At 44.4% G+C, this 24,904-nt stretch overlaps 1 protein-coding gene across 2 annotated transcripts in view; it reads right to left on the bottom strand.

The window, feature by feature from the left end:
* Positions 1-24,904, bottom strand: part of CFAP92 (cilia and flagella associated protein 92 (putative)) — an 83,771-nt gene that overhangs the window by 1,679 nt on the left and 57,188 nt on the right. For both annotated transcript variants that reach the window (XM_032648373.1, XM_032648372.1), the window contains 3 exons: positions 9,135-9,329; positions 8,233-8,530; positions 409-573 (listed from right to left, as the gene is read on the bottom strand). In XM_032648373.1, the coding sequence (XP_032504264.1) occupies positions 409-573; positions 8,233-8,530; positions 9,135-9,329 (658 nt within the window). The remainder of the gene's footprint in view (positions 1-408; positions 574-8,232; positions 8,531-9,134; positions 9,330-24,904) is intronic.

The raw sequence follows: 24,904 nt of genomic DNA, 5'->3' as shown, positions 1-24,904 counted from the left end.
ATAGATGGGCTGCCAGTCTTGGGGGCAGGATGCTGGCTCCTGGCGGTGCGGGGTGCATGCTGGTTACCAGAGCCAGGCAGCAGCCCAGTGAGGGCCACGTCCCCGTCCCCTGTGACAGAGCCCTTTCCTGAAGTGGTCGGCTGGAAGGAAGCCTAAGCCCAGGCTTTCCCTGCTGGGGTTAGGCTGCCTTTCCTAGGCAGCAATGAAGGGTTACCAAGAGCCCAGAACCTGCGGCCGTTCACAGCCATGCACACCTGGACAGGCACTGGGGGCCTCAGGGCTCAACTTGGCGTGTACAGGGTTCATGCCTCTCTGTGCCGGCGCTACTCCCCACTCCAGACACCCCCCACTGCCCTGCCTGGAGTGGAGGTGCGTGGCTGGAGCTCCCCACCCTGGGCCTTAACTCACCTTGGCCATCTCTCGATGCAGCTCCTCCTTTGCAAGCTCTGTGGAGTTCAGGGTCTGGATACTATAGTTATAGACAGCATCCTTGGCCGGGGCTGAGATCTTGGTCACCTTCACAACAGACTCGGGAGACTTCTTGCTGACCTCGTAGGCCCCTGAGATGTTATTCTGGAGAAAGAGACACCAATCATTCCTCACAAGTGACCTGCTCGCCAGCGACTGTCAGTGTGGATCCAGCCAGCTGATCTCTGGGACACGGCTGCACTGCACGTATCTGTCCTGAGAGCATAAACAGACCCCTGGCAAAAGGGCCATTGAGACAAGCCCTCACTGTTGACATTGAAATTCGAGGACCGAAAAAGTTGAACCCTCCTATACTTTCGTGGGAATGTACATTGGTAAAAGCCACCATAAAGGACAGTATCAAAGTTCCTAACAAAAGTAAAAGGAGCCCAGCCCCAGGAGCACTCCAGGGCATGTATCTGGAGAAACCCATAATTGGAAATGAAACAGGCGCCCCACGGTTATAGTTCCAACAGCCAGGACACAGAAACAACTAAAATGTCCACCGACAGATGACTGGATACAGACAATATGGTACATATATACGATGGACTATACTACTCGGCCATAAACAACAATGAAATGATGCTGTTGGCAGCACCATGCATGGACCTGGGATACTCATACAGTAAGTGAAGTGAGTCACACAGAGGAAGACGAATAGCATATGATATCACTTATACCTAGGATGGAACAATAGGTACTCATAAACACAGCATGAACACTGTGTAACACACAGCGTTACAAAACAGCAACACACTTCCGTGGAAAACGAACGTAGGGCTCACAAAAAAAGTACAGGCAAAGGATAAATTAGGAGGTCAACCTTCATAAACACACAAGTATGTATATATGTGTGTGTGTGTGTATATATGGGCATATGTCTATGTGTCTATATACGTATACACGTTTGATGGAAACTCAACATGGACCTCCTGTAAAGCAAAGGGAACTCTGTTCAACGTTCTGCAATAACCTATACGGAAAAGGAATCCGAAAAACAGCAGCTATATTACATGTGTAAGTGAATCAGCTTGCTGTACACCCACACCAAACACCACACTGTCAGTTACCCCTACTGCAACATACCATAAGAATTAAACGGAAAATGAACGCAAAAGGACAGAAACGGGTGCGCTTCTCGCCTCCCGCCTCGGTGATATGCGCTGGTGTCACATACCCGCAGCCCGAGCAGCCTGGGGTCCCAAGGGTGCACTGAGGTGGAGCGGAGAGACCTGAGGAGGATGTGCCTGCAAGTGCAGCCCCTTAAAGCTGTCGTGTCTCTTCCTTTCTGGGGGGAACCAAAACTTCAGAACCTAGGTGGGCCTTCCCAGAGCTAAAAGGAAGCCAAGTGCACCCAAACCGTGGGGGATCATCTGGCCTGCAGGAGAGTCAAAAAGGGACCGAGTCTCCACGGCCGCTGGTGGTGAGGTTCCCGCATCAGGCCTCCTTGCCAGGAGTCACCCCACCTACACACCGCAGCACCCGAAACAGGGTGGTTTAGCCAGGGTTCGGAATTTTCCGCGGCGAGGATCTTAACGGGGAATAGGTAGTGACACACAAGCCCTTGGGTGTTCCCCCTGGCACCTTCCCCTCTAATTCACACCCAGTAAGATGACTCTACCTAAAGCTTTTGGTTGCCAAGGAAAGAGAGTTGGGCACGAAGAAATGCTGCCGCCTTGTGGGCGTTTTCCGTAACAACAACTTTACAACTAGTGCTTCAGGGCACCTCACATTCACAAAGCCTGTGGGGCTTTTAATGACACGTGTTCTCAAAAGTGATCTGAGTTAGGTAACCGAAAAAAAATTCCAAAAACACAGACTTTCAAGAAACCAAATTTCAAAAGGGAAAGCTTACTCACGGTGTTTAAAAACAAAAAAACCCGACCACGACAGGAAGCAGAAAATCGCTGATTATTCGAGAAATGCATATCAAAAGTATAAAGCGGCATCATCTCGCAGCAGGCAGCATGGCCAGCATCAAAAACACTACAAACAGTCGATGGGGACTGACTGTGGAGAAAAGGTAACCTTCCCATTCAGTGAGTGGAACTGTACGTTGGTAACTGCCACTAGAAAAAAACACTGTATCCGAGTTCCTAGAAAACTAAAGAGAGAGTGAACCTATCTATACTTTCTGCAGTCCCACTTCCGGGCGTTATTCGGCAAAATCCATAATTCAACAAGACACATGCACCCCAACGTTCATTGCTGGAAATGTACACTCGCCAAGACACAGAAACCAATATAGTCCAGCAACTGATGAATACATAAAGAGGAGGTCCTACGTGTATAGAAGGGACTGTTAGCCAGGAAAAAGAAGGAAACAATGCCATTAGAAGCAACATGGATGGACCTGGGATGCCCAAATACTGAGTGAAGTCAGCCAGATAGAGGAGGACCCATAGTATATAATATCACGTATAGGAGGAATGCAAGCATACATACAACTGAACTAGGTTACAAAACAGAAACAGACTCACTGACTTTCAAAATAAACCTAGGGTTACTAAAAACCACAGGTGGCGAGGAGGTATAAGTTAGGCGGTTCCCATGAACACATACACAGTAAAATACCTATAAACATATACATAAAACACGCACTCGACAAGGACTGGTGTAAAACATGAGGACCTCCAGTCAACGTTCTGCAATAACCTATACGGAAAAGGAATCCGAAAAACACTAGCTATATTACATGTGTAAGTGAATCAGCTTGCTGTACACCCACACCAAACACCACACTGTCAGTTACCCCTACTGCAACATACCATAAGAATTAAACGGAAAATGAACGCAAAAGGACAGAAACGGGTGCGCTTCTCGCCTCCCGCCTCGGTGATATGCGCTGGTGTCACATACCCGCAGCCCGAGCAGCCTGGGGTCCCAAGGGTGCACTGAGGTGGAGCGGAGAGACCTGAGGAGGATCTGCCTGCAAGTGCAGCCCCTTAAAGCTGTCGTGTCTCTTCCTTTCTGGGTGGAACCAAAACTTCAGAACCTAGGTGGGCCTTCCCAGAGCTAAAAGGAAGCCAAGTGCACCCAAACCGTGGGGGATCATCTGGGCTGCAGGAGAGTCAAATGGTGACCGAGTCTCCACGGCCGCTGCTGGTGAGGTTCCCGCATCAGGCCTCCTTGCCAGGAGTCACCCCACCTACACAGCGCAGCACCCCCAGCAGGGTGGTTTAGCCAGGGTTCGGAGTTTTCCGGGCGGGGTGAGAAGCTTAACGGGGGAAGAGGTAGTGACAGACTAGCGCTTGGCTGTTCCCTCTGGCACCTTCCCATCTAATTCACACCCAGTAAGATGACTCTACCTAAAGCTTTTGGTTGCCAAGGAAAAAGAGTTGGGCACGAAGAAATGCTGCCGCCTTGTGGACGTTTTCCGTAACAACAACGTTACAACTAGTGCTTCAGGGCACCTCACATTCACAAAGCCTGTGGGGCTTTTAATGATACGTGTTTTCAAAAGTGATCCGAGATAGGTAACCGAAAAAAAATTCCAAAAACACAGACTTTCAAGAAGCCAAATTTAAAGAGGGAAAGTTTACTCACACTGTTTAAAAAAAAAATTCACACCACGACACAACGCAGAACATCGCTCGATATTGGAGAAAAGCAAATCCAACGTACAGCGTGGCATCGCCTCACGGCATGCAAAACAGCCAGCACGAAAAAGTCTCCAAACAATCGATGGGGGAGTGATTGTGGAGAAAAGAGAACCTTCCCATTCAGTGAGTGGAGATGTACATTGATAACTGCCACTAGAAAGCGCTGTATCCGAGTTCCTAGAAAACTAAAGAGAGACTGAACCTATACTTTCTGCAGTCCCACTTCCGGGTGTTATTCGGCAAAATCCATAATTCAACAAGACACATGCACCCCAACGTTCATTGCTGAAAATGTACACTCGCCAAGACACAGAAACCAATAGTCCAGCAACTGATGAATACATAAAGAGGAGGTCCTACGTGTGTGTATAGAAGGGACTGTTACTCAGCCAGGAAAAAGAAGGAAACAATGCCATTAGAAGCAACATGGATGGACCTGGGATGCCCAAATACCGAGTGAAGTCAGCCAGATAGAGGAGGACCCATAGTATATAATATCACTTATATAAAGGAGGAATGGAAATATACATACAACTGAACTAGTTTACAAAACAGAAACAGACTCACTGACTTTCAAAATAAACCTAGGGTTACTAAAAAACATAGGTGGCGAGGAGGTATAAGTTAGGCGGTTCCCATGAACACATACACGGTAAAATACCTATAAACATATATATAAAACACGCACTCGACAAGGACTGGTGTAAAACATGAGGACCTCTAGTCAACGTTCTGCAATAACCTATAAGGAAAAGGAATCCGACAAACAGTGGCTATATTACATGTGTAAGTGAATCAGCTTGCTGTACACCTACACCAAACACCACACTGTAAATTACCCCTAATGCAACATACCATAAGAATTCAACTGAAAATGAATGCAAAAGGACAGAAATGGGTACGCTTTTCGCCTCCCGCCTCGGTGATATGCGCTGGTGTCACAGCCCCGCAGCCTCAGCAGCCTGGGGTCCCAAGGGTGCACTGAGGTGGAGCGGAGAGACCTGAGGAGGATGTGCCTGCAAGTGCAGCCCCTTAAAGCTGTCGTGTCTCTTCCTTTCTGGGGGGAACCACCAAACCTTCAGAACCTCGGTGGGCCTTCCTAGAGCTAAAAGGAAGCCAAGTGCACCCCAACCATGGGGGACCATCTAGGCTGCAGGAGATTCAACACGTGACCGAGCCTCCACGTCTGCTGCTGGTGGGCTTCCCACATCCAGCCTCCTCGCCAGGAGTCACCCCACCTACACAGTGCAGCACCCATGGCTGTAGTCAGGGTTCGGAATTTTCGGGGGGCGTGAAGCTTCACACGGAAGAGGTAGAGACACACAAGCCATTGGGTGTTGTCTCTTGCACCTTCCGCTCTAATTCACAGCCTAGTAAGATGACTCTTCCTACAGCTTTTGGTTGCCAACGAACTAGAGCTGGCCACGAAGAAATGCTCCCGCCTTGTGGACGTTTCCCGGAACAACAACTTTCCAACCGGTGCTTCAGGGCATTCACAAAGTCTGTGGGGCTTTTAAGAACACGTGTCCTCAAAAATGACCTGGGTTAGGTAACCGAAAAAACATTCGAAAAACACAGACTTTCAAGAAGCCAAATTTCAGGAGGGAAAGTTTACTCACACTGTTTAAAAAAAAAAACCCAACCACGACAGGAAGCAGAAAGTCGCTGATTATCCGAGAAATGCATATCAAAATGACAAAGTGGCATCATCTCGCAGCAGGCAGTATAGCCAGCATCAAAAAGTCTACAAACAGTCGATGGGGACTGAGTGTGGAGAAAAGGTAACCTTCCCAATTGGTGAGTGGAACTGTACGCTGGTAACTGCCACTAGAAAAAAACACTGTATCCCAGTTCCTGGAAAACTAAATAGAGAGTGAACCTATACTTCTGCAGTCCCCCTTCCGGGTGTTATCTGGGAAATTCCATAATTCAAAAAGACACAAGCACCCCAACGTTAATTGCTGCACTATTTACAATCGCCAAGACAGAAAAACAAATAGTCCAGCAAGTGATGACTACATAAAGAGAAGGTCCTACGTGTATAGAAGGGACTATTACTCAGCCAGGAAAAAGAATGAAATAATGCCATTAGAAGCAACATGGATGGACCTGGGATGCCCAAATACTGAGTGAAGTCAGTCAGACAGAGGAGGACCCATAGCATATGACATCACGTATAGGAGGAAGGGAAACATACATACAACTGAACTAGTTTACTAAACATAAAGAGTCACCGACTTTCAGAATAAACCTAGGGCTACCAAAAAGAAAGTGGGGTAGAAGATATATGTTAGGCGGTTCACATGAACACATACACAGAAAACTACCTATAAACACATATATAAAACACGCACTGGGCTTCCCTGCTGGCGCAGTGGTTGAGAGTCTGCCTGCCGATGCAGGGGACACGGGTTCGTGCCCCAATCCGGGAAGATCCCACATGCTGTGGAGCGGCTGGGCCCGTGAGCCATGGCCTCTTAGCCTGCTTGTCTGGAGTCTGTGCTCCGCAACGGGAGAGGCCACAACAGTGAGACGGCTGCGTACCGCAAAAAAAAGAAGAAAAAATTGACAGCGACCAGCGTTTGTGAGGATGTGGAGAAACTGGATCCCTCGTGCATTGCGTTTGGTGACATAAAATGATGGAACTACGGTGAAAAACTGCTTGACAGTTTCTTAAAATGTTAAACATAAACTTACTAAATGACCCAAAAATTCTACTTCTGGGGCTTCCCTGGTGGCGCAGTGGTTAAGAATCCGCCTGCCAACGCAGGGGACGTGGGCTCGAGCCCTGGTCCAGGAAGATCCCACACGCCGCGGAGCAACTAAGCCTGTGTGCCACAACTACTGAGCCTGAGCTCTACAGCCTGCGAGCCACAACTACTGAGCCCACACGCCTAGAGCGTGTGCTCCACAACAAAACAGGCCACCGCAATGAGAAGCCCGCGCACCGAAACGAAGAGTAGCGCCCGCTCGCCACAACTAGAGAAAGCCCACGTGCAGCAGCGAAGACCCAACGCAGCCATAAATAAATAAATATATATATATATACTTTTTTAAAGATTGAAAAAAAATTCTACTTCTGGGGCTTCCCTGGTGGCGCAGTGGTTTAGAATCCGCCTGCCAACGCAGGGGACGTGGGCTCGAGCCCTGGTCCAGGAAGATCCCACACGCCGCGGAGCAACTAAGCCCGTGCGCCACAACTACTGAGCCTGCGCTCTAGAGCCCGTGAGCTACAACTACTGAGCCCACACGCCACAACTACTGAAGCCCGCATGCCTAGAGCCCATGCTCTGCAACAAGAGAAGTCACCGCAATGAGAAGCCCGCGCACCACAAGGAAGAGTAGCCCCCACTCGCCACAACTAGAGAAAGCCCACACAGCAACGAAGACTCAACACAGCCAAAATAAATAAATAAATAAAATTGTAAAAGTTGAAGTCAATGAATTAGGAAAACAGAACAGGTAGACTGATTGATAAATCAAAGAACTGGTTCTTTTGAGAAAGCTAAAAACTTGAACACTGACGGAAAAAACCCACCACCTCCTTGTCGGTTTTCACAAAGAAGGCACATACATAAAACTTAGAGACTTCTAAGACGACTTTTACTAGAGATTGGGGTGGGAGGGCCAGGCAGTGGCTTCACCCACACAGCCCATGGGTGGGCTTCACTCATACACACTACGAGGTCAAGGCACACCTCAGATGTTGGCGTTTTTAAGCCTTTTTGGTTGGTATGGGCTGAGGGAGGCCCTTGGCCATTCAGGCCACATGCACCTGACCTTCCGTCGCCTCACCAGCTTCTCAGTCTCCTGTTCTCTTCCCCTCTACGCACATTTTCTCACACAGGTTAGTTTGTCTCCTGTGTTGCCTGGACACCATATAGCATCCACGCCCTCAGCAGCTTAAGCAAACTGTTAACACACACACACAGTTCTTTCTCTAAGATGAACTCCAGGGCCAAAGGAAAGGAATTACACATAAGAGAGTTCCTCTTCACCTTTCAAGAAGGACAAGATACTCCAGGGTTGGGAGGCAAAGCTCCTGGCACAGTTGTGCCCTGCAGGCAGCACTTCCTGCCCATGCCGCCTGGGATCCCTGCCCAGGAAAACAGACACAGGCTGCAGGAGGCCCGGGATGCCTGGGGGTGGGAGCGCCTACCTGGATCGGGCTGTACTTCTGGTCTCTGTTCTTCAGGATCACGGTGTTCTGCCACTGTAGGTACTTCTCCTGGCGGGCCTGGATCTCAGAAGTGAGGGTGGAATTCTGGCTCTGGAAGTCCTCCAGATTGGGGGCAGGAGGAGGGGACATAGCCAGCAGTTTTCCCTCTGTAAGATCTTCCTGGGAAATGGGCAACCCAAACTCCTGGCTCAGCTCCTTGATCATGGAGGAGGAGGGCAGCAGGTCCCCGGTGATCACCTCCCTGAGCCTGGAGCTGTAATGGCAGATACAGTAGATCCTGGAACACAGAAGAGGCCCACTCGGCCTGCCTGCCTGGCACGACAGGTCAGACGGTCTCCATTTTATGAGAGGAAACAAAAACACAGAGAGGTTGATGAGCCGATCCCGGGTCACCCAGCTCGTGCACGAGAAGCTCAGATGCCACGTGCTGAGCCCACGGGGTTGGGGTGGGGGGAGATGTCCCCTTCCCTCTCCCCTCTCCGCGCCCCCCCCCCCCCGCAGGTAAAGGCTTCCCACTTTCTGCTCTGATTATTTTTCGGTCCCGATGGCCTTATTCCCCACCTCGCACCAACCCACGCCCCACCAGGGAGTGGCCTCGACAGGCTGGCAGTCGGGGGTGTGCACCACAGAGCTCCTTCCCGCCCAGGCAGAGGGTACGAGGCACAGAGCCTCATGTCAGCGCAGTTCGAGGACTGAGTAGTCACCACCACCCCCACCAGGGTGAGCGGACACCCCCCTCTCTCCCGCCCCAACCCCCCCTTTTTAAAAACACATTCAGCAGGCACAGCTGTGGTTCGGGTTAGGCTGCCCTCTGTCCGCCGCACACTTCCGAAGCCCCCCGGCAGAGCGTGCGGGACGGCGGGGCACGGGCCGGGCCGCACCTGCTCAGTGCCTGAAAGACCTGCCGCGGCACCGTGTTGCGCACGTAGAGCACCGCGTGCTTCACCAGCTGCGCCAGCGGCCGGGACAGGTGCACGTGGTACGGGACGGTCTCCAGGTCGGCGTAGAGGCGGTGGCGGAAGCGCAGCTGCGAGTTGTAGAGCGCCTTGTAGGAGCCGGGCTCTGCCCGCGGGACCCTGCAAGAAAAAAGAGGGGTCCCACGCCACTGCCGCTCTGCCAGCCACGGAGCTCGGCACTTTCCCAGGGCCACTGGTGGTGGAAACGCTGGCACTGGCCTGGGCTTGCTTGTGTCCCGCTGCCCCCGCCCCATCTCTGTCTCCTCCCCCTCCCCTACCGACCCGCCCCTCCCACCGACTCTGCGTCCCCCCCCCACCCCGACCTTTGAGCCACCCGCTGTGTTGGGCTCAGGTTCCTCCACCTTCCTGAACCCAGTGAATCCGCACGGAGCCTGTGCATCCCACCCTGAGTCTGTGTGTTGGGGTGGGGGTGGTTCCCCTTTGGGGGGGCGGTCCCTGTTCAAGTCTTCTGCCCATTCTTCCACTGGGATGTTTTTACTGTTTCCTCATTCATTCACAAGCGTTTCTGTACTCTCAGAATACTAGCTCCATACATTGCAAATACTTTTTTCTCAGTTTGCGGCTTTTCTTTTCGCAATTTTCATGGTCTCTGGGTGAACAGAAGTTACTAATTTTAATATAGCCAAACCTGTCATTTTTTTTCCTTTATTTTTTCTACTTCTGTCTTACTCAAGAAGTCTTTCTTTATTCTGAGGTCAGGAATATGTCCTCCTATAGTACTATCTAAAATCTTTACAATTCAACTTTTTAAAAATAGATTTTTCTTCTGCAAGAAAGGTGAGAACATACAACAAGGCAAAGACAGTCTCTTCCATAAGTGGTGCTGGGAAAACTAGACAGCTACGTGTGAAAGAAAGAAATTAGAACATTTTCTCATACCATATATAAAATAAACTCAAAATGGATTACAGACCTAAATATAAGACCTGAAACTGTAAAACTCTTAGAAGAAAACATAGGCAATACGTTCTTTGACACAGGTCTTAGCAATAATTTTTTGGATCTGTCTCCTCAGGCAAGGGAAACAAAAGCAAAAACAATCAAATGGGACCTAATCAAACTTAAGAGCTTTTGCACCGCAAAGGAAACCGTCAACAAAATGTAAAGGCAACCTACTGAATGAGAGAACATTGGCACATGATATGTGATATGGGGTTAATATCTAAAATATATAAAGAACTCCTACAACTCAGTGTTAAAAAAACAAACAACCCAATTAGTAAATGGGCAGAAGACCTGAATAGGCATTTTTCCAAAGAAGACATACAGATGGCAAACAGGTACATGAAAAGATGTTCAATATTACTAATTATTAGGGAAATGTAAATCAAAACCACAATGACGTGTCACCTCACAGAATGGCTATCATCAAAAAGACAAGAAATAAAGTGCTGGTGAGGATGTGAAGAAAAGGGAGCCCTCCTACACTCTTGGTGGGAATGTAAACTGGTGCGGCCACTATGGAAAACAGTATGGAGATTCCTCAACAAATTAAAAATAGAACTACCATATGATCCAACAATTCCACTCCTGGGTATGTATCGAAAGAAAATGAAAACAATACTTTGAAAAGATATGTGCACCCCAATTTACAACAGCCAAGATATGTAAGCAACCTAAGTGCCCATCAGCAGATGAATGGATAAAGAAGACGCGATATATAGATACAGTGGACTATTGCTCTGCCATTAAAGAGGATGAAATTTTGCCATTTGCAACAACATGGATGGACCTTGGAAGGTATTAAACTTAGTAAAATAAGTCAAACAGAGAAAGATAAATACTGTATGTTCTCACTTATGTGTGGAATCTGAAAAATAAAACGAACAACAAGGTATTTCTGGTGAAACCTGAGTAAGAACAGACAACTGTGGTCTAGTTAACTGTACTGCATCCATCAATATGTCAGATATCTCCACTGGGGGAGACAGGGTGTTAGGGTACCTGGAACCTCTCTCTGATTTCTGTAACTTATTGTGAGTCCATAATCATTTCAAATAAGCTTTTACTCTGTCTGGGATTGATTTTTGTGAACTGTGTGAGCCAGCAAATTAGGAAACTCTCGGCGAATAAGGAATAAAGTGGAACTTCCTCAAGTTGATAAAGGACATCTACAAAAAACCTACACGTAATGGGGAAAGACTGCCTTCCACCAAAGACCAGAAACAAAGCAAGGATGTGACAACTCTTATATAAAATAGTACTTCAAGTCTTAGCTAGCACACTAAGGAAATGAAGATATACAGACTGTAAAGGAAGGAATTAAACTATTGCTATTTGCAGATGACATCTTGGTCAGTGTAGAAAATCCCAAGGAACCTACAAAAAACAATCAATCAAACGAACAGAACTCCTCAAACCAATAAGTGAGTTTAGCAAGGCTGTAGAATCAACATAGAAAAATCAGTTACATTTCTATATACAAGCAATGCACAGCTGGAAACTGAAATTTAAAAATACAGAACCATTTAAAAATCACTCAAAAAATAAAATACTTAGACATAAATCTACCAAATACGTACAGGACTTGTATGCTGAATATGCTGATGAAAGAAATTTTTAAAAATCTAAATAAGTGGAGAAACATACCATATTCATGGATTGGAAGGCTCAAATAGTTCTCTTCAAACGATACATAGGTTTAGCATAATTTCTATCAACATTCTAGAAAGATGTTTTGTAGATACATACAGCATATTGTAAAATTTATATGAAAAGGCAAAGGATCTAGAACAACAAAAACAATTTTGAAAGAGAATAAAGTGGCCTGACTTTGATTATATAGCTACGGTAATCAAGACTTTTTGTAGTACTGGTGAAGGGACAGACACAGAAATCCATGGAACAGAATTGAGAACCCAGAAAGAGATCCATACAATTATGACCAACCGATTTTTTATAAAGATGCAAAAGGAATTCAACAAATGATGCTGTAGCTATTGGATATATGTAGGCTAAATGCAACGAAACAAAAACTCAACCTAGGTTCCAGTTCAAGATGGTGATGGAGGAAGATCCTCCTCCCAAGGACACCCCAAATCTACAGCTACATATGGAACAATTTCCTCTGGGGGGAAAAATACAAAAACTAAAACTAAAAACTAGCTGAATGACCCCTTCACATAGGGCAAGAGAGAAACCGGCCACATTGAAACAGAATTCCAAATAAGATGAGCCCAGAGACCCACACCAAGACACATTATAATTAAAAGGTCAAAAGTTAAAGACAGGGCTTCCCTGGTGGTACAGTGGTTGGGGGTCCGCCTGCTGATGCGGGGGGCGCGGGTTCGTGTCCCGGTCCGGGAGGATCCCGCGTGCCGCGGAGCGGCTGGGCCCGTGGGCCGTGGCCGCTGGGCCTGCGTGTCCGGAGTCCGTGCTCCGCAGCGGGAGGGGCCGCAGCGGTGGGAGGCCCGCGTACCACAGAAAAAAAAAAAAAAAAAAAATGTTAAAGACAAGGAGAGAAGCTTAAAAGCAGCAAGAGAAAAACAACTTGTTACACACAAGGTAACTCCCATAAGACTCTCAGCAGATTTTTAAGCAGACACTTTGTAGGCCAGAAGGGAATGGCACTATATATTCAAAGTGCCAAAAGAAGAAACCTTCCAACAAAGAATACTCTACCTGGCAGTTATCATTCAGAATTGAAGGAGAGATAAAAGAGTTTTCCAGATAAGAAAAACGAACAGAGTTCATCACCACTAAACTGGCCTTATAAAAATGTTAAAGGGGCTTCTTTCAGTTGAAAAGAAAGGATGTTAATTGCTAACAAAAAACACGAGACTGATCAAGATGGCAGAGTAGTAGGACACAAAGCTCGCTCTCTCCCACATCTACAACAAAAATACATCTACATGTGGAACGATTCTCACAGAATATCTACTGAACACTGGCAGAAGACTTCAGACTGCTGTAAGGGCAAGAAAATCTCCATGTAACCAGGTAGGAAAAATGAAAAAGAAAGTGAGAAAGGTATCCGGATGGGACCTGCACCCCTGGGAGGGGGCTGTGAAAGAGGTAAGGTTCGTGCACCCTGGGAAGCCCCCTCACCGGCAGGGAGATCTGCCAGGACGGAAGGGGAGCTTCAGAGCCTCTGAGAAGAATGCAGCAGTCAGTTCGTGGCAGCCAGAGCAGAAGGAGACCTGCACTCACCAGCCTGACATGTGCATCCCCAGTGCTGGCAGGGGCTGGGTGCTGGAACTTCGGCTCCAGAGATCAGAACCAGGGAGAGGACTGGGGTTGTCTGTGTAGAGACAGACTGGGGGGCGGGGGGATGAATCCGGTGCCACCACGGCTGGGGGTATAAGCGGAGGAAGCCTGAGCTGCCTCAGAGGCCAGTCAGCATTGTTTGGGTGGTGTAGGAGGGGAGAGGTGGGACCTAGACTGTAGCCTTTTTTCCATGTATGTGTGCTCCCAGAGGGCAAGACACTGCCTGCCCAGGCTCCAGGGGCAGTTACAGACCTCTACCACCATCCACCCTGGTGCCAGGAGTGGTCACAATCCGCCACTAAAATCCTCCCAGACCCTAGGAGTGGTTGAGGGACTGCACCAACTCCTGCCCAGAACCCAGGAGTGGTTGTGAGCCTCCACCAACTCCCTCCTGAACAAGACTGGTCATGGGCCACTGACGCACCTGCCCAGGCGCCAGGAGTGGTCGAGAGCCCCAGCCACCACCTTCCTGGACAATGAAAACACAACCATACAAAATCTATGGGACACAGCAAAAGAAGTTCTTAGAGTAAAGTTCATAGCAATACAGGCCTTCATCAACAACAAGAAAAATCTCAAATGAACAACCTAACCTACCACCTAAAAGAATTAGACAAAGAAGAACAAACAAAACCTAAAGTCAGCAGAAGGAAGGAAATAATAGAGATCAGGTAGGAAATAAAGTAGAGATTTTTTTTTTAAATAGAAAAAAAATCAACAAAACCAAAAGCTGGTTCTTTGAAAGGGTAAACAAAATTGACAAACCTCTAGCCAGGCTCACCAAGGAGAGACAGAATCCAAATAAACAAAATAAAAAAGGAAAAAGGAAAAATCTCAACTGATCCCACAGAAATACAAAAAACCATGAGAGAATACTATGAACAATTATATGCCAACAAATTTGACAACCTAGAAGAAATGGAATTGTCTAGAAACATACAGCCCACCAAAATTTAATCAAGAAGAAATAGGTAATTTCTACAGACAAATCACTAGAAGTGAAATCAAACCTGTAATAAAAAACTTCCTACAAACAGAAGTCCAGGATCACATGGCTTCACAGGCGAATTCTACCAAGCATACAAAGAAGACCTTACACAGATTCTTCTCAAACTCTTCCAAAAGACTGAAGAGGAGGGAACACTCCCAAAGACATTCTGTGAAACCACAATCACCCTGATACCAAAACCAGACAAAGATACCACCAAAAAAAGAAAATTACAGGCCAATATCCTTGATGAATATAGATGCAAAAATTCTCAACAAAATATTTGCAAACCAGATCTAACAACACGTAAAAACGATCATACGCCATGACCAAGGGGGATTCATCCCAAGTTCACAAGGATGGTTCAGTATACACAAATCAATCAATCTGATACACCACCACAACAAAAGAAAAGACAAAAAATACCTTGACAAGAACACCACATCAACAAAAGAAAAGACAAAAACCACATGATCATCTCAATACATGCAGAAAAAGCATTTGACAAAATTCAACATCCATTCACGAAAAAAACTCTTACCATGGTGGGTATAGAGGGAACATATCTCAAAATAGTAAAAGCTATTTATGACAAACCCACAGCCAATATAATGCTCAAAAGTGAAAAGTTGAAAGCCTTCCCCTAAAATCTGGAACAAGACAAGGATGCCTACTCTCACCACTTCACTTCAACATACTACTGAAAGTCCTAACCACAGCAATCAGATGGGAAAAAGAAATTAAAGGTATCCAAATTGGAAGGGAAGAGGTAAAACAGTCATTATATGTACATGATATGATACTATATATAGAAAACCCTGAAGACACCACACAAAAACAACTAGAACTGATAAATTAATTCAACAAGGTAGTAGGATACAAGATTAACATACAGAAATTGGTGGCGGGCTTCCCTCGTGGCACAGTGGTTGAGAGTCTGCCTGCCTATGCAGGGGACACAGGTTCATGCCCCGGTCCGGGAAGATCCCACATGCCGTGGAGCGGCTGGGCCCGTGAGGCATGGCCACTGAGCCTGCGCGTCCGGAGCCTGTGCTCCACAGCGGGAGAGGCCACAACAGTGAGAGGCCCGCATACAGCAAAAAAAACCAAAAAACAAAAAAACCAAATTGTTAGCATTTCTTTACACCAATAACAAAATATCAGAAAGGGGATGTAAAAAAAAAAAAAAAAAACCTTTTTTTTTTTTTTTTTTGCGGTACGTGGGCCTCTCACTGTTGTGGCCTCTCCCGTTTCTGAGCACAGGCTCCGGACACGCAGGCCCAGTGGCCATGGCTCACGGGCCCAGCCGCTTCGCGGCATGTGGGATCTTCCCGGACCGGGGCACGAACCTGCGTCCCCTGCATCGGCAGGCGGACTCTCAACCACCACGCCACCAGGGAAGCCCCCAACCTTTTAAAATTGCAAACCAGAGCAGAAGCAAGAAGAACTATAATCCTGCAGCCCGTGGAACAAACACCACATTCACAGAAAGACAGACAAGATGAAAAGGCAGAGGGCTATATACCAGATAAACGAAGAAGATAAAACCCCCCAAAAAACAACTAAATGAAGTGGAGATAGGCAACCTTTCAGAAAAAGAATTCAGGAACATGATAGTGAAGATGATCCAGGACCTCGGAAAAAGAATGGAGGCAGAGATCGAGAAGATGCAAGAAATGTTGAACAAAGACCTAGAAGCATTAAAGAACAAACAAACAGAGCTGAACAATACAATAACTGAAATGAAAACTACACTAGAAGGAATCAATAGCAGAATAAGTGAGGCAGAAGAATGGATAAGTGACCTGGAAGACAGAAGAGTGAAATTCACTGCTGCAGAACAGACTAAAGAAAAAAGAATGAAAAGAAATGAAGATAGCCTAAGAGACCTCTGGGACAACATTAAACGTAACAACATTCACATTATAGGGGTCCCAGAAGGAGAAGAGAGAGAGAAAGGACCAGAGAAAATATTTGAAGAGATTATAGTCGAAAACTTCCCTAACATGGGAAAGGAAATAGTCACCCAAGTCCAGGAAGCACAGTGAGTCCCATACGGGAGAAACCCAAGGAGAGACATGCCGAAACACACAGTAATCAAACTGGCAAAACTTAAAGACAAAGAGAAATTATTGAAAGCAACGGAAAAACGAAAAATAACATACAAGGGAACTGCCATAAGGTTAACAACTGATTTCTCAGCAGAAACTCTAACAAGCCAGAAGGGAGTGGCATGATATACTTAAAGTGATGAAAGGGAAGAACCTAAAACCAAGATTACTCTACCAAGGATCTCATTCAGATTCGAGGGAGAAATCAAAAGCTTTACAGACAAGCAAAAGCTCAGAGAATTCAGCACCACCAAACCAGCTTTACAACAACTGCTAAAGGAACTTCTCTAAGTGGGAAACACAAGAGAAGAAAAGGACCTACAAAAACAAACCCAAAACAATTAAGAAAATGGTCATAGGAACATACATATCGATAATTACCTTAAATGTGAATGGATTAAAGGCTCCAACCAAAACACAAAGGCTTGCTGAATGGATACAAAAACAAGACCCATATATATGCTGTCTACAAGAGACCCACTTCAGACCTAGGGACACATACAGACTGAAAGTGAGGGGATGGAAAAAGATATTCCATGCAAATGGAAATCAAAAGAAAGCTGGAGTAGCTATACTCATATCAGATAAAATAGACTTTAAAATAAAGAATGTTACAAGAGACAAGGAAGGACACTACATAATGATCAAGGGATCAATCCAAGAAGAAGATATAACTATTATAAACATATATGCACCCAATATAAGAGCACCTCAATACATAAGGCAACTGCTAACAGCTATAAAAGAGGAAATCGACAGTAACACAGTAATAGTGGGGGACTTTAACACCTCACTTACACCAATGGACAGATCATCCGAAGTGAAAATAAATAAGGAAACAGAAGCTTTAAATGACACAATAGAACAGATAGATTTAATTGATATTTATAGGACATTCCATCCAAAAACAGCGGATTACACTTTCTTCTCAAGTACGCACGGAACATTCTCCAGGATAGATCACATCTTGGGTCACAAATCCAGCCTCAGGAAATTTAAGAAAACTGAAATCATATCAAGCATCTTTTCTGACCACAACACTGTGAGATTAGAAATGAGTTACAGGGAAAATAATGTAAAAAACACAAACACGTGGAGGCTAAGCAATGCATTACTAAGTAACCAAGAGATCACTGAGGAAATCAAAGAGGAAATCAAAAAATACGGAGAGACAAATGACAATGAAAACACGATGATCCAAAACCTATGGGATGCAGCAAAAGCAGTTCTAAGAGGGAAGTTTATAGCTATACAAGCCTACCTCAAGAAACAAGAAACATCTCAAGTAAACAATCTAACCTTACACCTAAAGGAACTAGAGAAAGAACAAACAAAACCCAAAGTTAGCAGAAGGAAAGAAATCATAAAGACCAGAGCAGAAATAAATGAAATTGAAACAAAGAAAACAATAGCAAAGATCAATAAAACTAAAAGCTGGTTCTTTGAGAAGATAAACAAAATTGATAAACCATTAGCCAGATTCATCAAGAAAAAGAGGGAGAGGACTCAAATCAATAAAATTAGAAATGAAAAAGGAGAAGTTACAACAGACACTGCAGAAATACAAAGCATCCTAAGAGACTACCACAAGCAACTCTATGCCAAGAAAATGGACAACCTGGAAGAAATGGACAAATTCTTAGAAAGGGATAACCTTCCAAGACTGATCCAGGAAGAAACAGAAAATATGAACAGACCAATCACAAGTAATGAAATTGAAACTGTGATATAAAATCTTCCAACAAACAAAAGTCCAGGACCAGATGGCTTCACAGGTGAATTCTAGCAAACATTTAGAGAAGAGCTAACACTCATCCTTCTCAAACTCTTCCAAAAATGGCAGAGGAAGGGACACTCCCAAATTCATTCTATGAGGCCACCATCACCCTGATACTAAAACCAGACAAAGATACTACAAAACAAGAAAATTACAGACCAATATCACTGATGAACATAGATGCAAAAATCCTCAACAAAATACTAGCAAACAGAATCCAACAATACGTTAAAAGGATCATACACCACGATCAAGTGGGATTTACCTCAGGGATGCAAGGATTCCTCAATATATGCAAATCAATGTGATACACCATATTAACAAATTGAAGAATAAAAACCATATGATCATCTCAATAGATGCAGAGAAAGCTTTTGACAAAATTCAACACCCATTTATGATAAAAACCCTCCAGAAAGTGGGCATAGAGGGAACCTACATCAACATAATAAAGGCCATATACGACAAACCCACAGCAAACATCATTCTCAATGGTGAAAACTGAAAGCATTTCCTCTAAGATCAGGAACGAGACAAGGATGTCCACTCTCACCACTATTATTCAACATAGTTTTGGAAGTCCTAGCCATGGCAATCATGAAAAAGAAATAAGAGGAATACAAATTGGAAAAGAAGAAGTAAAACTGTCACTGTTTGCAGATGACATGATACCATACATACAGAATCCTAAAGATGCCACCAGAAAACTACTAGAGCTAATCAATGAATTTGGTAAAGGTGCAGGATACAAAATTAATGCACAGAAATCTCTTGCATTCCTATACACTAATGATGGAAAATCTGAAAGAGAAATTATGGAAACATTTCATTTTTGCAGTCCCATTTACCACTGCAACTAAAAGAATAAAATACCTAGGAATAAACCTACCTAGGGAGACAAAAGACCTGTATGCAGAAAACTATAAGACACTGATGAAAGAAATTAAAGGTGATACCAACAGATGGAGAGATATACCATGTTCTTGGATTGGAAGAATCAATATTGTGAAAACGACTCTACTACCCAAAGCAATCTACAGATTCGGTGCAGTCCCTTCAAATTACCAATGGCATTTTTTACAGAACTAGAACAAATCATCTTAAAATCTGTATGCAGACACAAAAGACCCCGAAGAGCCAAAGCAGTCTTGAGTGAAACAATCGGAGCTGGAGGAATCAAACTCCCTGACTTCAGACTATACTACAAAGCTACAGTAATCAAAACAATATGGTACTGGCACAAAAATGGAAACCTAGATCAACGGAACAAGATAGAAAGCATAGAGATAAACCCACGCACCTATAGTCAACTAATAAATAAAAATAAATAGAAATTAAATAAAATTGCAACCCAAAAAATAACATAGGAATAAACCTCACCAAGGAGGTGAAAGACTTATATGCTGAGAACTATAAAACATTAATAAAGTTAACTGAAGAGGATTCAAAGAAATGGAAAGATATCCCATGTTCTTGGATTTGAATAATTAATATTATTAAAATGACCATACCACCCAAAGCAATCTACAGATTTAATGTTATCCCTATCAAATTACCCATGACATTTTTCACAGAAGTAGAATAATCCAAAAATTTATATGGACCCATAGAAGGCCCAGAATCACCAGAGAAATCCTGAGGGAAAAAAAAAATTTTAAAAGCAGGAGGCATAATTCTCCCAGACTTCAGACAATACTACAAAGCTACAGTAACCAAAACAACATGGTACTGGCACAAAAACAGACATATGGATCAATGGAACAGAACAGACAGCCCAGAAATAAACCCACACACCTATGGTCAATTAATCTTAAACAAAGGAGGTGAGAATATACAACAGGAGGGACCTCCCTGGTTGTGCAGTGGTTAAGAACCCACCTGCCAATGCAGGGGACACAGGTTTGAGCCCTGGTCCGGGAAGATCCCACATGCCATGGAGCAACTAAGCCCGTGAGCCACAACTACTGAGCCTGTGCTCTAGAGCCTGCACGCCTAGAGCCTGTGCTCTACAACAAGAGAAGCTGCCAAAATGAGAAGCCCACGCACCACAACGAAGAGTAGCCCCCCACTCACAGCAACTAGTGAAAGCCCGCGCTCTGCAAAGAAGACCCAACGCAGCCAAAGATAAATAAATAAATAAATTTTTTAAAAAAATAGAATATACAGCAGGAAAAAGTCTCTTCAGCAAGTGGTATTGGGAAAGTTGGATGGCTGCATGTAACTCAATGAAGTTAGAATACACCCTCTCACCATACACAAAAATAAATCAAAGTGGCTTAAAAACTTAAGCATAAGACATGACACCATAAAACTCCTAGAAGAGATCATAAGCAAAACATTCTCTGACATAAATCGTACCAATGTTTTCTTAGGTCAATCTCCCAAGGCAAAAGAAATAAAAACAAAAATAAACAGATGGGACCTAATCAAACTTACACGCTTCTGCAGAGAAAAGGAAACCATAAACAAAATGAAAAGACAACCTACAGAATGGGAGAAAATATTTGCAAACAATGCGACTGACAGGGCTTAATTTCCAAAATATACAAACAGCTAATACAACTCAACAACAACAAAACAAACAACCCAATCAAAAAATGGGCAGAAGACCTAAATAGCCATTTCTCCAAAAAAGACATACAGATGGCCAATACGCACATGAAAAGATGCTCAGCATTGCTAATTATTAGAGAAATGCAAATCAAAACTGCAATGAGGTACCATCTCACGCCAGTCAGGATGGCCATCATTAAAAAGTCTACAAATAATAAATGCTGGAGAGGGTGTGGAGAAAAGGGAACCCCCTTGCACTGTTGGTAGGAATGTAAGTTGGTACAGTCACTATGGAAAACAGTATGAAGGTTCATCAGAAAACTAAAAATAGAGCTACCAGATCATCCTGCAATCCCACTCCTGGGCATATATCCAGACAAAACTATAATCCAAAAATATACATGCATCCCTATGTTCATAGCAGCACTATTCACAATACCCAATACATGGAAACAACCTAAATGTCTATCAACAGATGAATGGATAAAGAAGATATGGTACATATATACAATGGGATACTATTCAGCCATTTAAAAAATGAAATAATGCCATTTGCAGCAACATGGATGGACGTAGAGATTACCATAGAAAGTGAAATAAGTCAGAAAGAGAAAGATAGGGACTTTCCTGGTGGTCCAGTGGCTAAGACTGTGTGCTCCCAATGGAGGGGGCCCAGGTTCGATCCCTGGTCAGGGAACTAGATCCCACATGCCGCAACTAAAGTTCCCACATGCCACAACTAAAAGATCCCACATGCCACAACTGAAGATCCCACATGCCACAACTGAAGATCCCGCATGCCACAACTAAGACCCAGCGTGGCCAAATAAATAAAAAAAAAATTTTTTTAAAGAAATAGACAAATACCATATGATATCACTTATATGTGGAATCTAAAATATAACACAAATGAACTTATCTACGAAACAGAAACAGACTCATGGACATAGAAAACAGACTTGTGGTTGCCAAGGGAGAGGGGGATGGGAGAGGGATGAGTGGGAGGTTGGGATTAGCAGATGTAAGCTATTATATATAGAATAGATAAACAACAAGGTTCTACTGTATATCACAGGGAACTATATCCAGTATCCTATGATAAACCATAATGGAAAAGAATATTAAAAAAAGAATGTGTGGGGACTTCCCTGGTGCCGCAGTGATTAAGACTCCGCCTGCCAATGCAGGAGACATGGTTTGAGCCCCGGTCTGGGAAGATCCCACGTGCCACGGAGCAACTAAGCCCATGCGCCACGACGACTGAGCCTGCGCTCTAGAGGCTGCGAGCCACAACTACTGAGCCCTCGTGCCACAGCTACTGAAGCCCGCATGCCTAGAGCCTGTGCTCCACAACAAGAGAAGCCACCGCAATGAGAAGCCCGCGCACAGCAACAAAGACCCAATGCAGCCAAAAATAAATAAATAAACTTAAAAAAGGCAAGAAATGAAGGTGCTAAAAAAAGTGTATATATATATATATATATATATATATCTGTACAGCAGAAATTAACACAACACTGTAAATCAACTATACTTCAATAAAAAAATAATTTTAAAGTCAATAAAAGCACAGAAAAGGAAAAGTAAATAAATAAATGGGCAGAAGATCTGAATAGATATTTTACCAAAGATGACAAACAGATGGCCCACAGGTACAGGAAAAGATGCTCAACATCACTAATCATCACGGAAATGCACATTGAAACAAAAGTGAAACATCTCACACCTGCTGAGAGTGGCTATTATAAAAAAGACAAGAAATAATAATTTTGATGAGGATGGGAAATACAGGAAACCCTCAAGCACTGTGGGTAAGGATGTATTAGTAAACTGGTACAGCTACTACGGAAAACACTTTGGAGGTTCCTCAAAAGGTTAAAGATAGAACTGCCATATGGTCCAGCAGTTTCACTTCCGGGTATTCATCCTAAGGAGACAGAAGCACTCATTGGAACAGGTATGTGCATCACCGTGTTCAATGCAGCATTATTTACAGTAGCCAAGATACAGACGCAATCTGAGTTATTCCTTCGTAAAAAAAGAGAATCTTGACAGTAGGGACAACATGTATGCATCCCCAGGGCATCACACTGAGTGAAAGAAGTCAAACAAAGACAAATACCATATGATCTCACTTACACGTGGAATCTAAGAAAAACAGAAGCAAAATAGTAAAGACCCGAGCTCACAGATACAGAGAACAAACTGGTGGCTGCCCACCCAGAGGCAGGGTGTGTGGAGTGAGCGAGGTGGATGAAGGGGGTCAAGAGGTTACAAAGACATTTAGTTATGTACAGCACTGTGACTATAGTTAGTGATACTGTATTGCATATCTGAAAGTTACTAAGAGAGTAGGCGTTAAACATTCTCATCACAAAAAATTCTGTAACTTGTATGATGGTGGATGTTAACTAGACTTATTGTAGCGATCATTTCACAACATATACAAATAACGAATCACGAAGTTGTATACCCAAAGCTAACGTACTGTTACATGCAAAGTATACCTCAATTCTTTTAAAAAAGGGAAAAACTCAATCTAAACCTTGCACTTTATACAAAAATTAACTCAAAACGAATCATAAACTTAAAAGTAAACCACAAAACCATGAATCTTTTAGAAGAAAAAAGAGAAAAATTACTCAAGAACCTAAGGCTTTGTGAAGAATTCTTAAACATGTCTCCAAAAGCACAGTGTATAAAAGAAAAAATAATAAATTGGACTCTATCAAAATTCAAAACTTTTTCTTTGGAAAAGGTATTTTTAAGATGATGAAAGAATCACTACACAAAGTAGCTCCCCCTAGCCTTGGTGTCCAGAGTTTTTATCGGGGCTCCATTAATGATTGATTGATTGATGGCCCACCTAGCAATCTCAGTCTCCATGTCAGGAGGGGGCGTGTCTTGATGTGCTGATGGCCAAGAGCACAGCAGCGGGTGGCGGGCAGGGGGAGGCTACCTCGTGGCTGGTTACCTGCCCAGGAGAACTGAAAGCATGCATCCACACAAAAATGTGCCCGTGACACTGCCTGACCCAAAGCCTCTGCCCTAAGTCACAATGTTGGTCTTTCCAGCCCCACCAACCTCCATGCTGTGACTCTCTGGTGAGGCTCCAGCCTAAGATCCAGGGTGGTCAGCCCGCAACCTAACCAAAGACACTCCTATCAGGCATGACACAGATCACCTCCCAGAAGCCAAGGGCAAAAGCCAGACCTCTCTTGGGCAAGGCCAAGTTCTTTCCTACACACCGTGAAGTTCACTCTTTTGAAGTGTCCAATTCCTGCCATTTGAGGAGAGCATCTTAGGAACTTGTCGGCAAACCCGGGGGGCTTTTGCAGAACGCACTCACCATTCTGTCTCTAGAATCGATTGTTGCTCTGACCTACAGATCCCAGACTTGAGCTGCAACACGTCCCAGCTCTAGCCAGCCCCGTGTGCTTCAGACCGGCCCCCAGAGTCCTAACTGGAAAGAGCCAGTTCCTTAACATTTATCCTGTTGCTGTTTGCCCCGGATTTGGTGGTTTCTGTAGACGGACAGACTCCTTGGTTTGTTGAAAGTCAAGGGGAGATTCTGACAGTAGCCAAGGGCCTCTGTTCAGTCCTCAATGGGCTTTTCCTCCAGGTGCTGGGCCTGTCCCTATACTTAACGCCACTCAATGTACAAAGGTACATAGAGTTACAGCACCCCTAGATTTTCTCTAATTGTTTAATACATTGCACCCTTAAATCTGTCTGTCCACCTTTATTTCAAAAATCTAAACACAGGGCCAGCATATACTTCAGTATTTGATGGTGAAATTTAAAGTTGAATAAAATAGCATACCCCCCCAAAATAAGTGTACAACTCAGTGGTTTTAGTATACCCCCAGTGTTGTGCAACCACAAACACTGTCTAATCCTAGAACATTTTTATCACTCCCCACTTCTCCTGCATCCCTCCTCTCAGACCTTGGAAACCACTGACCTATCTCTATGGACTTGACTATTCTAGACATTTCATATGAATGGAATCAGATAATAGGTAGCCTTTTATGTCTGG

The sequence above is a fragment of the Phocoena sinus genome, chromosome 11, assembly GCF_008692025.1.
Source record: "Phocoena sinus isolate mPhoSin1 chromosome 11, mPhoSin1.pri, whole genome shotgun sequence".
Classification (NCBI taxonomy): Eukaryota; Metazoa; Chordata; class Mammalia; order Artiodactyla; family Phocoenidae; genus Phocoena; species Phocoena sinus.
The sequence above is the reverse complement of the archived record's forward strand: the minus strand, read 5'-3'. Positions and strand labels throughout refer to the sequence as shown.